Raw genomic sequence first — 15,476 nt, forward strand, 5'->3', positions numbered from 1 at the left:
ACGGTTCGGAACCAACTCGGTTCTCGGTTGGAAAAGCTCACCTCTGGTTCATCCCATAAGCGGGATAAAGAACCCAAACCGGTTCTTTGCCGGTCGAAAAGCACCCTTTGAGAACCACTGTGTGGAAGAATGTTCTGGGGAAGGGTTCCACGGAGGCCACTCTGACATTCCACGCCCCGTCCAGAATGTGTTTGTATTCTAAGCGTACCGTCTCCAAGACATTGCATATTGTGACTGGGTGCAATTAAAACAGCCTGTGGTCGTTTTACTGTCTTAATGAGAACTTCAAACCAACTATGTTGTGTGTTTTTGTGTAGGTGGGATGTTTTGACCCCTACAGTGATGACCCCCGGCTCGGCATCCAGAAGATTAGCATGTGTAAATACAGCAGCAAGCTGGTGGTGGCAGGGACTGCTGGACAGGTACAGTACATGTTGTACAGCATACAGTATGTAACATATAGTACACACACACACACACACACACACACACACACACACCCATCATCTCTCATGAGGTGCATTCCCACCAAAAGATACAAAAGTTGTTCGAGTGGCGTGTGGATTACATACAAAATCATTGCAGCGACGCGACTTGGTGTTAAGTTGGGTCATACTGTAGGTCAGTTCCAACTCAAGGAGGGCGAGGGCCTTGTCACTTTTACTCTGTATTGGATCAGCAGGAAACCAAATCTAAGGAGTGAGATTAATGAAGTAAGAATTTGTCAAAAAGTTACGTCCTTTGCGTCACCAAATTTGCATCTATTTGCATCCAGATTCAGATTTCTTTATTTGACATTGTTTAGTACACATAGGAATTTGTCATATTACATGTTTGCATTCAAAACTTTTTTTTTCACATATAACATAACATAAACAAACAAACACGAAACAACACCGACAGAACGCAACACACGTAGTCACCACAGCAGCCATGAGCGGCACTATAACCCCCCATCGACTTTGTATGTCGACTTGTGTAAACCTGTCTCTCTGTCCAGGTGATGGTGATGGGTTTGAGTGACGAGCGTTCGGAACACATGGTGGACGTGTGTGTGATGGACCTGCTCCAGGACAGGGAAGGTTTCACCTGGAAGGGCCACGATAGGCTGGAGCCGCGCCTTAAGCCCGCCCCCTTCCCTCCAGGCTTCCAGCCATTGGTGCTTGTGCAGTGCCTACCGCCGGCCTCGGTGACTGCAGTGACGCTGCATGCCGAATGGAACCTGATGGCCTTCGGGACGAGTCACGGCTTTGGGCTGTTCGACTACCACAGACGCAACGCTGTGCTCGCCAGGTGGGTGCCTGAGCGGGGCCGGGGGTTACCATGGCAAACATTGAGTTCACCAGAACAGACAGGAAGAGGGCATGAGCTTGATAGGGTACAGCCATATTAAATTAACTCTTTTACTGCCTAATTAAGGATTTTTATAGTCTGTTCCCTGCCATTAAAGTACCTTACCTTTGTGATTTTATAGAAAAATATCCATCCATTATTTCCCGTCTTGTGTAAAAGACGGGCGTATCTCTCATAGTGTCGGGGGGAAAAGAATCAGCCGAATGGGCGCCGCCATTACAAAGCGAGAGGCTGTAGAGTAAGCCTTGTTCGCACCCGTTGTAGACATAGAAATAGAGAAAGTAGATCCAGGGCTGAAAAAACTAACAGTCAGGCTCTGCTGGGGAATTGACGAATGCTCGCCATGGCGGCATTGGAAAAATGACGTGCGCTCATCAAGGCAGTAAAAGAGTTAACACTAAGGATTCCCTACACACTTTGTTATGGGTTCTAATTTCTTTCTCTTTTCTTTTCTTGTCACATATCTTTATAGGGTACATCCTTATTTTGGGTGGTCTCTGTCACACTACAGAACCGCTGTCTGTGTTCTCAAGTGTATCGTTCATTCTAATGTCACTCTGTCACACTTCCTCTCTCTGTCTGTCTGTCTGTCTGTCTGTCTGTCTGTCTGTCTGTCTGTCTGTCTGTCTGTCTGTCTGTCTGTCTGTCTGTCCTCTCAGGTGTACCCTGCATCCTAATGACTCCTTGGCCATGGAGGGCCCACTGTCCAGAGTCAAGTCTCTGAAGAAGTCTTTACGACAGAGTTTCAGGCGGATCCGCAAGAGCAGGGTGTCTGGCAAGAAGCGCACCATCACCACCCCCACCAGCAAGGTAAAACACACAAACACAACACACACACACACACACACACACACACACACACACACACACACACACACACACACACACACACACCCTGTTCCGCTTCTGATCACTGTCCATTGGGTGCATGGAATGAAGCGCTGCACTGCCATGTTGTATGATGTATACATACTGTAGGGTAATTGTGTGTGTTTTCTGTAGGTTCAGGAGGCCAACGCTGCGCTAGCAGCAGAGCAGGAGGAGGTGGCACCGGTACAGCGCAGGATCGAGCCCCGGTCAGCGGACGACTCACTGTCTGGGGTGGTCCGATGTCTCTGCTTCGCCGACACCTTCCTACGAGATGGTACGCCAACACATGCTTGGGTCATATGGTCCATTGGTTTGGAATTCAAAAATATAATTGAAATAAATAAATTATCCTTGGTTGAATGTTGGAACTTTTATGGAAAAGAGCTTTGTTGAACCACTTGAACAGCCAGCATTCATATTCTGGGGGAAACATCAGCTAGATATACGTTTGTGACGTGTTGTGAGCTTGTAGATTTATTATAGCACAAGACATTTGGTGTAGAGGGAAAAAGAGCGCACCAAGTAAAGGGGCAACTCATGTTGACTAAATATAGAGGGTTTAAGTTTTTTTATTTCTGTCTCATTGCCTCTTTGCTCTCCAGGTACGCATCACGGCCCCACACTGTGGGCGGGAACCAACTCGGGCAGTGTGTACGCCTATGCTCTGGAGGTACCTGGCGTGGGCGGCGGGCGTTTGTGTGACCGAGGCGTTGCTGGCGAGGGCAGCGCGTGCGCAGAGGCGGTTCTGGGTAAAGAGATCCAGCTGATGCACCGGGCGCCCGTGGTGTCGATCTGCGTGCTGGACGGCCGGGGGAAACCGCTACCGGACCCCTACGAAGCAGCACAGGACCTGGCCACAGCACCTGACATGACCAACGCACACTCAGTACTCATTGCTTCAGAGGAACAGCTCAAGGTAAGGGAGGTTTTTCTTTTTTCTTTTATATATACCAGTAAGACGCCTAAGGGCGAAAATCTGCCATCTGTCTTGGCCATATGGTCAAGACAGATGGCAGATTGGCCAAGACAGATGGCAGATTTTCGCCATATATTTAATGTATTTCTTTCATTTTCTTTCATTTTATTTCATTTTTTTTTTTTTTCTTTTTTTTTTTTTTGGATTCTGTTAGTGTGATTCTCCTAACAGGGCATCATCTGGGATACAATCCCTTTTATGCCCATATATGGAGATCCCTAACAGAATCCCTTTATGCCCATATATGGAGATCCCTGCTCTGAGTATCTGACATCACTGTGATGTCACCTGTGAGGTCACAGTGATGTGTCAGGGGAACCACAGTGTCAGGCGTTACCCGGCGTTAAAAGATGCATATACCGGTAATTCAATTGGGTCTTGAATGTCTTATCTCCTCTCCACAACCCCCTCCCCAGGTCTTCTCCCTTCCTAAGGTCAGCGCCAAGACCAAGTTTAAGTTGACGGCCCACGAGGGCTGTCGGGTGAGGAAGGTGGCCCTGGTGGTGTTGAGTTCTACAGCCCAGGAGGACTACAGTGAACACACACTGGTCTGTCTCACCAACATGGGAGACATGCACCTCTTCAACGTCCCTGCCCTCCGACCACAGGTAAGACCGCGTTCAGTATGTGTGTGTCAGAGCCAGACCAATCTATGGGTCATTATTTCACTTTTTACACTACATCGGTATTGGCAATGCATCCATAGACTGTAAAAAATATGGACGGTGGGAACCCATTGGTTTCTATGCTGCTGCTTGCCCTTGTATGGGTGTCACCATCATTGTTTTAATGTGGGTACCAGGAATGCTATTGGCTGCAAACGGTCACGTGCAACCGCAGGGATACATGGGACATTGTCTTTAGCTTGCTGAAAATAAAGCACACGAAGAAGAACCATCACAAGCCTATGATCACAAGCCCCTCCTACTGCATACCCTGCTTTAACATCAATTCTAACATAAATTGGACCATATTTTCACAAAACGCATATCATGGTGATTGAAACGAGGCTTTAAACTAGTGACAGGAACCATTTATTAAGGTAAGAAAATCTAATGTAAAAGGAAATGAATGGAATCCTATGGAGAACATGTTGCTTTTGGTACCAGAACAGCACAACTAGCAACCAGTCATAGGAACTTTTAGTTCTGTGTTTGCTTCATTTTAAATGAACAACTGGCCCCCTGAATGCATCCCATGTGTCCGGATATTTAACATTGGGCATGTCATTATAGCCCAAAAAAAAAAAAAAATGATAAGAATTTATTCTGACAACGTATATCCTATATCAAAATTGGATAATGGAGGGCCGGCGGGCGGACCTCTGATGTCATTCTGACTCAGCCATAAACAAACTACTATGACAACATAAACAAACCACGGTCACATCACCATGACAGCATAACCATAAACAAACCACGAGTCAGCTCCATATTATATGGGCATATACTGATGACATCAGGAATCTCCATACATGGGCACAAAGGGGACAAGGACAGATGACAGACAGATGGGTACAACGGGTGCTCTGACAAAGCCCCCAACACTATGACTTGGACATATTGGTGGGATTGGCAGTGCGACGTAGGAACGCGGCCAAAACCTCTTTCCAAATGGCCCAAATGTCTTTCAAAACATCGGTCATCGGTGGACTAGGATCCAAAATCGGGATCGGGTGCATGTATGTGTGTTTGGGAGGCAGCATTCTTCATTAGGTTATTCTGACATTTCACTGTGGTCAGAATGTGTTTGTACATCTCTGAATGCTGTCTGGAACGACTTTCTGGCCACAAAACCATTAAAGACTTGGATGGCGAGAGAAAGAGAGGACAAGTGAGAGGGAGGGAGAGAGAACACGTAAACATGAAAAGGAGAGTCATTAAGTTGTAAAAAGATAATGTAGAGACATGGCGAAGGGAAGGAGTTCTCCAGCTGTGTTGGAGAGACAAAAGAAGGAACTGAGAGAAGAGAAAGAGAGGGTGACGTGAGGAAAACAGAACTGTTCAGCTGTTAAACAGAAATGACGAGGGGAGAGAAAGAGTTGACTGTGAACCAGATGGACGTGCGTGCGTGCGTGCGTGTGTGTGTGATTACCCACAACCAGTGATCCCACAACCAGTGAAGTTTTGTAATAATAATCAAAATCTACAACCAGTAACTAAGGTTTTCAAATAATTGTAGTGGATTAGAAGTATATTTGCCTCTGAGATGTAGTGAAGTATAAGTAAAACTAGACCAGGTCAACCTGGTTGTGCCAGACCCCCTGTCTGTCATCATCATTTATGACATCATGCCTTTTGTAGGCATGTCATCATCATGTCATCATCATACCCTTTATATAGAAAACCCGGACAGACCGACATTTGCTTATGTAGGCCTACCCATTTCATGGGTCTGGCAAATACTGACAATTGGAAATACTCCAGTAAAGTAAAAATACCTCAAAATTGTACTTAAGTACAGTACTTGAGTAAATTGATTTTGTTACTGTACACCACTGCCCAAAACATACTGTATCCATCACTAACAGACAGGATTTGCTCTCCTCCCTTCATCAATCTACATGTTATTTCCATACCTACAGTACATACTGTAGAGGGTAAAGGAATTCTGGACCAAATGATAGATCATATTAGACCAAATCATGTTATTAAATATTTGATTGATTTCCAAAAATACCACGCTACCAAAATAAATGAATGAGAACCCACCTCAAAGAACAAAACCGAAAAATAAAAAAGGAAGAACGTGATGAGAGGAGAAAGAAACTAATGGAATAATAAGATAAATAGAAAGAAACAAAAGTTAGAAGAAACAGCCATAAAAGCCATGCCACGTTATAAAATACATACCAACGGGTATGTATTATTTTTTTAAGACAAAAGCATGTGGACAGTTTACAGTTTACAGTTTAGGTATTTAGCAGACGCTTTTAATCCAAAGCGACTTACAATAAGCAGATAAAACATCACAATAATAAACAAGATAATATGTCAGTACATCAACAGCAATATAACAAATGCAAATGAATATCTATCTAGGAAACAATATAATCAGTCAAGGAAATAAAAGTTCTAAAAAACCTAAAAACAAATGCTAACTAGCTTCATGTATGGTCATTGAGTGTTTCAGTAGTGCTATGGGTTTAGGTGGAGTCTGAACAGGTCAGTCTTCAGTCCACGGCGAAAGCTAGCGAGTGAGGTCGTTGTTCTTCTAAGTGCGACAGGGAGTTTATTCCACAACTTTGGGGCCAGGAGGGCAAACTGTCTCGGACGAGTGGATTTTTGCCCTGGGGTTTTTTGGACACCTTGAAGGAGGAATAAGTGCTCCGTGATAATGCTACTGAATGAGTAACCATATTCAGTGTGCCGTCAGCCACAGTCATTCTACTTAGAAGAAGTTTTCTAATCAAAGACTGACCTTTCAGCATGAACAGGGGAGCTCAGAGGGGACAGAGTTTAAAAGGGAACCCAGAGCTTTAGGAAATAATTATTCTCTCATGGGGGAGAACACAAAAAATCTCTTTATACCAAAGTGTAACAGTAGGAGGGTTGTCTTTAATCCAATGCATTAAAATACATTTCTGGGCAAGGTGTAGGACCTTATCAAAGAAATTATAATGTGACAAAGGAATTGTGAGCGTAGACCCAAGATAAAGGTTCCCGGATCCTTCTCTATTTCGACAGTTCTAAAAGTTGGGGTTTGTAGCCTAATGCAAATAAAGTTGGGGGGTCCTTGAAATGAAAAGGGTTGAGAATCACTGTCCTAGACTGTCTCTCTCACTCTGCACATGCTTTAGCAAGCAGCTAGCTAACCTAGCTAAACACTGCACAATAAGGGTCCGATCACACTGAGAAGCATCTCTAGAAACGCAACACCTGTCCTGCATTGTATCTGTAACCTTCCTGTTTGGTCATGTTGCTTTTCTGTGTCATTTTCTGGTGTATCAGTATGTATACAATCAGTGTGTAATCTGTGTATACATCAAACAAATGTGCATATGACTTGAGGTAGGGAATCTATATGATGTTCACATGATGGGAGTAATTTATCATCTGTTCTATCGGCTGTATGTGAAGTTTCCGTTCTTTCTCTGACGTGACCTTGTGTTTCCTGTGTCTTCAGGTGCGTTACGACTGCATTCGTAAAGAGGACATCAGTGGCATTGCGTCTTGTGTCTTCACCAAGAATGGACAGGGTGAGGAATTAAAACTCCTAGTACCGGTAGTCTAGGAAACACACTTACTCATTCATTCAAGTGTGTTATACTGACCACAGTCATATTTCACTCCCCCCTCTTCTTTTCTTTCTGAAAATAACAAAATACGAATGTCACCCATTTGTTTTACACCTGTGAACCTGTGATGCGACAATAAAGTTGATTCTGACTCGCACTCATGTGCTCTCAAACTCTAACTGACTGAAGTAACTCTCCATAACTCTTTTGGATGCATTCTCACTCTAAATATCTGGCTCACATCTTTCTGTTTCAATGGCTGTAGAGTGTAGACTGACTGATGGCAGTTTGGAGATTCATTAAGATAGCGATATTTAGAGTTTCCACACCTTTGTTTGCTCCAGGTTCTCAAACTCAAAGCAGCACATTTCTATCTGCTCGATTACACTGGCATTTCTGGTATGTTCTTCACGTGTAATGTGTGGAACAGAGAAAAGCGATTCGACCATAAGGCTTCAGAGTCATTCAAGGGTCATTCAACATTCATGGTGTTCTCACACAATTGTAATGCACGTCTGTATTATGTTTTTCAACATAGAAGTCTGTCTAACTGCTGTCTGTCTGTTGTCCTGTCCAGGTTTCTACCTGATCTCCCCCTCCGAGTATGAGCGGTTCTCGCTGTCAGCCAAGGTCCTCACTGAACCACTGTGTTCTGTTCAGCTGGATCGACCCTTGGAACACACACTTACCAGGTAGTACACACATTCTGGAGAATAAAAACTCTAGACCAAGGGTCTTCAACGGGGGGTCCGGGACCACTAGGGAGTCCTCAGAGTTACTACAGGGGGTCCGCCAAATCTTTGTGTGATAGAAACCTTTTTTCTCCTTTTTTATATTAACCGCTTAAACCCTAGCATCCACATTCTGAGAACTTTAGCCAAAAATAGCCGATCTACAAGCTCACAACGCCTCGTGCTGCGAGGCGTTGTGAGCTTGTAGATCGGCTATTTTCGGCAAAGAGCTTTGGCATAGAGGGGAAAAATAGCAGACTATAAGTACAGAGTGAAAGGAAGTATTGATGGTTCAAGTGTTAAATATCTGAAACCGCATGAATCCAAAATACACTGACGATTGTGCTGTAAAACAATGAAACTATATGGAATCTATGAACAGATTGTGGGGGTCCCTGCTTCATCTCTCTCTCAACTAAGGGGTCCATGGACTGAAAACGTTGAAGACCCCTGCTCTAGACTCTTAATTTTGATTTTTACTGTCAAGGCTTTATGTGTGAGTTTAACGGTTGTGATGACATAATTGCTCACATCGTGACATTGGTTTGTGTGTCCCTAGCGATGGCATGACAGCTCAGCGCCAGGCCAACGGAACCCACAAAAGCCAGGCTGAGGGTATGTAAAAAAAACACACGCACACACTCCGTAATTTTGCTTCTGTCATCACTCTTTATTTCTGACTTACTCTGTGCCTAGCCCCTCTCTCTCTCTGTTTCTCTCTCTCTCTCTCTCTCTCTCTCTCTCTCTCTCTCTCTCTCTCTCTCTCTCTCTCTCTCTCTCTCTCTCCCTCCACTTGCTATTGTTTACCTCCCTGTTCTTGCTCTGGTTGGTATTCTTCTTCTCGTCCCTCTCTCTGTGTTACTCTTCTCCAAACCCCTTCACACCCTGAGTGGGTCTAGAAGGGGGTCCGCTCTGGTCTCTATGGTAACCATTCAGAATGCCCCCAGTTGCCAGTTGGGGCCTGGCGTTCCATTCCCTGGCAGGAAATGCGAGTTGCCATGGAGACTGGCTGGAGTATGGTTTTGTTTACATGCTGGTGGGCCTGTCAACCCTCTTAGCTGCTCCAGAACAACTGTGTGCAGACTGTGCAAGAGAAAAACAACTGAAGTTGACACTCACAAATGTTTTACATTCATGGTAGACATTCTGGACTGTATGTCTGAGAAATGTGGAAAATATGGCATAAGAGCAGAATACTGCTGCAAGATCAATGATAGGATTAAATAACAACAAAAATAACAACCTTCAAATCAAAAACTATACACACACCACCTGAAAGCTTTGACCTTTGAACTTCAACCACTTAAGCTGATCTCCAAGCTCGCAATGCCATGCGTTGCAACCTTTTGGAAACCTGTTGCAGCTTTTTATGTTCACCAATGATATGATTCCATGGCCACACTGGGGACAGCAGGGTGACATGGGTTAACCCATTTAGCTATTGAAAAATAGCAGATATAGTGCAACGCCACGAGCTTGTAGATCTGCTATTTTTGAAAAGTCGTGATTTCTTTGCAAGTCTTTGAATATATCTTTTTAAAAGCGAATATCTGTAACTCAAATATTTGCTTTGGAACAACCTATTTTGAGATGGGGGGGGGGGGGGGGGGGTCTGCGGCAAAACACATGTAATTTTGGGGGTCCTTGACATGAAAAAGTTTAAGAACCACTGATTTAGAAGGAGGATTTAGAAGACATTTATAGAATCGGGTCAAAGATATTCAAAGTCTTGCGCAAATGTTCACGATTTTTCAAAAATAGCAGATCTACAAGCTCGCAGCGCGCGCTGTGAGCTTGTATATCTGCTATTTTTTTAATAGTTAAAGCATAAAATAATGGTTAAAGTGGTTCAAATCAAAACGTGAAACAGATTTGCGTTCATGTCTACATTGGTTAAAGCTGTGCTCTCCTCTCAGGGCTAGCAGAGGACCCTCAGAGTGCCTTGTCCTCCCCAGGCCTGGACACCCCCCTGGACTCCCCTCTCAGCTGTGCTGACATCACCCTGGACTCCACCGGAGAACTGACCATGGAGGACGTCAGGGACTTCCTAACGTAAGACACACACACACACACACACACACACACACACACACACACACACACACACACACACACACACACACACACACACACACACACACACACAGTATAACCAAAAGTAACCCATGACAATTAAAGTGAAAAAAGCAGCATCTCAGGTCTGCCATTTTTTATTTGATGCGTTCCGGGTGCAAGGCCTTCGTCAGAGCAAGTACAAAATAAAAATAAAGACCAGTATAACCTAGGAAAAGGTTGACGGTTATATTAAAAGCCATAGTTTTCAATGTAGTTGATGTTGAAATGGGTACTGAGTCATATGTTTATTAAGCATTTTTAAGTAGAATAGTGATGGGACTGCAGCAATTTATCTGAAAATATTATACACCCTCTGGCATCAGAGGATTCTCCATGGCATAACATGATTTATAATATTTCAAGTTTCTGAATATGTGAATTGACGTGTGTGTGTGTGTGTGTGTGTGTGTGTGTGTGTGTGTGTGTGTGTGTGTGTGTGTGCGTGTGTGCGTGTGTGTGTGCGTGTGTGTAGCACTGTGGATGAGGCAGAGAACAACTTGAAAAACATCAAAGAGGAGGAGGGTCGTCCTACTGGCATCCTTATCAACTGAACAGGTGACAGATCCTGCACACGCACGCACACACACACACACACACACACACCTGTTTCTAATGGAGCGTGTCCAGAGTGTGTAAACTTCAAAGGGTTTCTCTGTCTCGACGCTACATTCCTCCTCTGTCCATTACGTCTCTGGAGGAGGAAAAAGACAGCACACAGACAGCGTCTCCCTAACAAGGCAGACAAGCTTGAGTGCTTTTACACTGCATAAAATACAGAAGACCACTGAGAGGAGAACATGCAAAGCAAAGCCTTAGCAAAGCTAATATGTTTATACATGGAACGATTTTGTTTTGCTACTATATCCGTACCTAGTAGAATGAAGGAGTGAGATAGAGATACATACCGGTAAGTTAATTTCCCAGTGATGTGGTATAGTATCGAAGACCAAATATAGATGTTAAAACGTTTGTCTTTGATATACTACTACTATTTATCAATTATTCACAAATACATTATTTATATGATATCGTTGTTGTCGGGTGGTAACCTTGTATGTCCAAAACCATTTGGTTTGTATTTATCATTCTAAAAATGATTTAAAATAGTGAAAATAGCTGATCTACAAGCACACAACGCCTCACACCGCGAAGCGTTGAGTGCTTGTAAATCTGCTATTTTCACTAGTTCTGTGCGACAGTCTTGTACAATGAAGAAGGGCTTCACTTTACGAAAAAACATACACATTTAAAACTTGGAGATATGAGGTTTCTGCCGGACAGTGACAATATACTACTGCCTATCTACTCTCCTGCTATCTTTGATTATGCTGTCCACTCCTCTCCTTTATTGTAAACTCTCTCCTTCCCCCTAGTGGCCGAGTCTGATATTGAAGATTACTTACACTTTTGATGCACACTCATTGCAATACACTAAATTATTGCTCTCTTTTACACTGTTCCTCCTCATATCACCCCTCTCTCCTTCGTTACATACAATATATAAACAAACAGAAAACACACCACTTGCAGCTTAATGGTATTTATTGCCGAGATCAACAAACACATTTCGATCATCAGCTGAAACTCATACATTATTTTCCTCAATAAATAGAAGACATTGATTCATGTGTACTAGTATTGTTTGTAGGCCTGCTATTTTCGGAGAAGAGATTTGGTGTTGAGGGGGAAAAAGGAGGTAGCTGAATTCTGCAAAATGTGTTTTTCTGAAAAAACTAGATCTGCAGATCTGCTACTCAAAAATAGCAGATCTACAAGCTTATAGTGTGGCCAAATAATCTTAAATGACATCGATGCTTTCCCGGTTAGTCTGTGCTTTTGAACCCAGGATGTGTTATTTTCATTGTTTGCACTGGCTGTTGTTTTGTCAACGTGAGCAACCTTTTGATTGTTTTTCAACTGTTTCAGGGAGGAAGTGAGGTGGGACGGAACAACACAGCTGGATGATGGGGTCACATGGTTGGACTACAGACAGACAGACATGGACGGAACGGAAGGATTGACAGGCTGCATATAGACAGATGTGGTAGTGGACGCTCCAGTCCCTGTCCCACTACCCTCCTCCATCCCCCTATCCTAGTGTAGAGCCCTGCCACGTCAACCAACACCCTCCACCTGCCTCCCGGTACCCTGGCACAAACTGTGAGGAAAGCCTATGGACAAAGGAAGGAATGAAATGCCAGGACATAACTTCGTCATACCATGTGTTGGACTAAGTATTACTTATCAAAACACAACATCGCATAATATACTGAGCCGCGGACATCTCCCACTGAATCCCAGTCCCAGGTTCTTTTCAACACATCGTGGATTGTTCTGGATGGAATGGCACTGACTGGACATGCCCCTGCTTACAGGGTGGTCAGCAGCCAATCAGGGCAGTCAAAATGAAGGGCGATTAGAAAAGGGCTGCTACCTTTACGACTGGGAGATTTATCGGTGATGTTTCCGTGGGATTATCCCCCCTCCCCCCCACGTTTAACACTTGTAATGTGCCATGTTTGATTCCGTTTGGGGTTCATTCAAAGTCCCCCCCCACAGTTTGAACTGGTGCTCATTTGGGAAATTTCCTTGTTGTGAATATTAACGTGCACAATGGTGGATGTATTGAAGTGTTTCACTGACACCACGACCTTTGTAAACTAACCTAAAGGATGAACTGTGAATCTGTAGCCGAGACAGAAAGGGAACATTGTAGCGATAAAGAGGGCAAGATTCTTATTTTATTTTAAGCAATATGAAGTAAATGGAACATCTGTGGGAACTAGAGAGCTGTAGCATTTCCTATTCTTTCTAGCCTGGGTGTCGGTAGAGGCAGTTGACTTGCCTTACCGAGTGTCCTGTGTGGGCGGGGTTCAGTCACCTCACTACTGCCCAAGTTGTTCCGCAAATCAAATGCACCTGGACTTAGTGCTGCACAACAATTGAGGAATATGTTGTCATCGCACACAAGCACACTATCACTGAAGTTATCTACCTACTCTCTTGGTATTAACATCTCATGAAGGAACAAACTTAAGTATCCTGATTATGAAGGTTATTTTTTCTTTCTTTCTTTTTCCTATTGAACTGACTGATACTCTATGAAATGTTTTATATGGCTTTGGGGAAAGGTAATGGTATTTTATAATGAATAAATGGCAACAGACTCTGATCATGGAAGAAGGACTTGGCCAAGTAATATTTTTGAGTTGATACCCTTGATCAGAAGCCCTCATGCTTGCCTTGAGAGCTGCATGTGTGGCCAGGTCAGTCTCACCAACACAGAATACCGGTATGGTAAAAAACGCTTGAACCCTAGCACCCCTATTTTGCGGGGAACTTTTGTCAAAAATAGCCAATCTATAAGCTCGCAACAACGCGTTATGAGCTTTTAGAGCGGCTGTTGTAGGTGAAGTGGTTAAGGTGTAGCGAGGAAAAAAGAGCGGACCAAGTACAGACAACTAAGTATTTGTTTACTAAGTATAGAGGATATAAGGTTAAAAGATCAGAGATGGGACCTCATAGAGGAGAGGAGGAGACAGTGGTGTCATGGGGTCTTGCAGGTACAGTGCATGTACAGTCAAGAGAGCACTTGAGGTATGGCACGTGTACTTATGGTGAAAATTCTTTAAGGTACGACTGCAGTGAGAATCGGGTAAGGAAATCGGGTGCCAGATGGTTTGCTGCCATCCTGTCTGATACCCTGGTGACATCAGTGTCCCTCCAGCTCTTCTCTCTGGAGCTGAGGGGACGCTAGATCAGAAGAGATGTAATGGTAAATGGATGGCTGCGATGGCTGTGTCAACCCACCGAGATCAATGGATTGCGGGAACAACCTGTTGAAGGAGCTCAGACTTGTTTGTGATGGTGGTTATTTTTTTACATTTCTTTGGCTATTGTTTTTATTTGGCTGAAGTACTTTTTTGCCTTCTAATTGTTAACTCTAGGACTTATGAAAAGCAATACGGCACAACTGCTTTTCCTTCCATCACTTTTCCAGTGGTGCTGAAATAATGTGAGAAAGACGGGCTCCTTGTCTTATTCTTACATTCCCCAGACATCTTATTGAGAAGTTTGTCTAAAACATTGTGCGGGAAGGAAGGGAGGTCCCTTTGTTAAAGAATATTCAACTAGCAGGTGAAGACCCAGAAGTGTGTTTCGTGAGACCCACAGACTTGTGAACTAAGAGTTATTAAGAACCTGGTTTAAGACTCGGTTACACCCAGTCTTGACTTGACAGGGAAGGTGAATGCTTAAGCAAATCCAGTTGAGAACCGTGACTTTAGAAAAGATGCTGTGAAAGGCAAGCTAAGCAGATGCTACAGTAACTGTGGTGATGGAGAAAGAAGCAAGTACTATGGGTTTCTGTGAAGCAGTGTGGTATGGGCAACGTTTGGCTAGTGGAAGCAAGTGCTTGGATCACCAATATTTTAACCATTTTTTAACTTTTACTATGTAAAAAATATATATATCTAGGTTTACGGCCTTGAAGTAAAGAGACAGGTTTATTATGCCAAGCCAATGATGGAATAGAATGTTTAGAATCTTCTACAACCTTTTGTTCCAGTAGCTTAGCAACCGTTCAGTATTCCATGCTTTTGTTATCACCTCATGTAAAGAAAAAAAAAGGGGACCTCACTGCTAACTAATGTAGCTCAAAATATAGGTTTGGTGATTACGGTGATGCCTTTTTATGTGTTTATTAGTGTTTCGTTTATGAGGTAAGGGTCTTGTCGACACACAAATACTTACAGTAACCCTTTCATGCTACAGCTGGCACAACTTACTTTATGATTCCACAACCACGATGACGTTGTTTTCTGTTAAAGTCTTTAATTTTTGTGTGTGTAGAGTTTTAATTGGATTGTTTAGCATTTTGCTGATGGGGAATGGTGAATGTTAATAAAGTATTTACTCTAAATGATGTGCATAGTATGGGTGTTTTTTTCATGAGTACTGTGTGGGATAGGATTACGTTTAATTTCACTTCCGTCCCCCTAAATATATTCTTGATGGACCTTGACATTGGGTGAAGTCAGATACAGTACTTGAAATGATCAGTTTATCATCCAAAAGTGCTGTGAATCGTTTAATGTTAAGATATAAACAAACACTTAAAAAGCACTGAATGACTGGTGTAGTATACTCAGGGCCCCCGCGCCCTATCTCACCTTATCCCCTTTTTGTTGTATTT

The 15,476-nt window shown here is 43.4% G+C and overlaps 1 protein-coding gene across 2 annotated transcripts in view; it reads left to right on the forward strand.

The window, feature by feature from the left end:
* The window catches only part of llgl1 (LLGL scribble cell polarity complex component 1), a 70,154-nt gene extending 54,948 nt beyond the window's left edge, over nt 1-15,206 (forward strand). For both annotated transcript variants that reach the window (XM_080724500.1, XM_080724501.1), the window contains 12 exons: nt 318-422; nt 1,001-1,293; nt 2,013-2,163; nt 2,356-2,497; nt 2,826-3,139; nt 3,616-3,807; nt 7,325-7,397; nt 8,014-8,128; nt 8,727-8,782; nt 10,084-10,219; nt 10,755-10,837; nt 12,209-15,206. In XM_080724500.1, the coding sequence (XP_080580626.1) occupies nt 318-422; nt 1,001-1,293; nt 2,013-2,163; nt 2,356-2,497; nt 2,826-3,139; nt 3,616-3,807; nt 7,325-7,397; nt 8,014-8,128; nt 8,727-8,782; nt 10,084-10,219; nt 10,755-10,833 (1,656 nt within the window). In that variant the 3' untranslated portion in view covers nt 10,834-10,837; nt 12,209-15,206. The remainder of the gene's footprint in view (nt 1-317; nt 423-1,000; nt 1,294-2,012; nt 2,164-2,355; nt 2,498-2,825; nt 3,140-3,615; nt 3,808-7,324; nt 7,398-8,013; nt 8,129-8,726; nt 8,783-10,083; nt 10,220-10,754; nt 10,838-12,208) is intronic.
* Nucleotides 15,207-15,476: the final 270 nt, after the last annotated feature.

This window comes from Nannobrachium achirus (genome assembly GCF_963921795.1).
Source record: "Nannobrachium achirus genome assembly, chromosome: 4".
NCBI lineage: Eukaryota > Metazoa > Chordata > Actinopteri > Myctophiformes > Myctophidae > Nannobrachium > Nannobrachium achirus.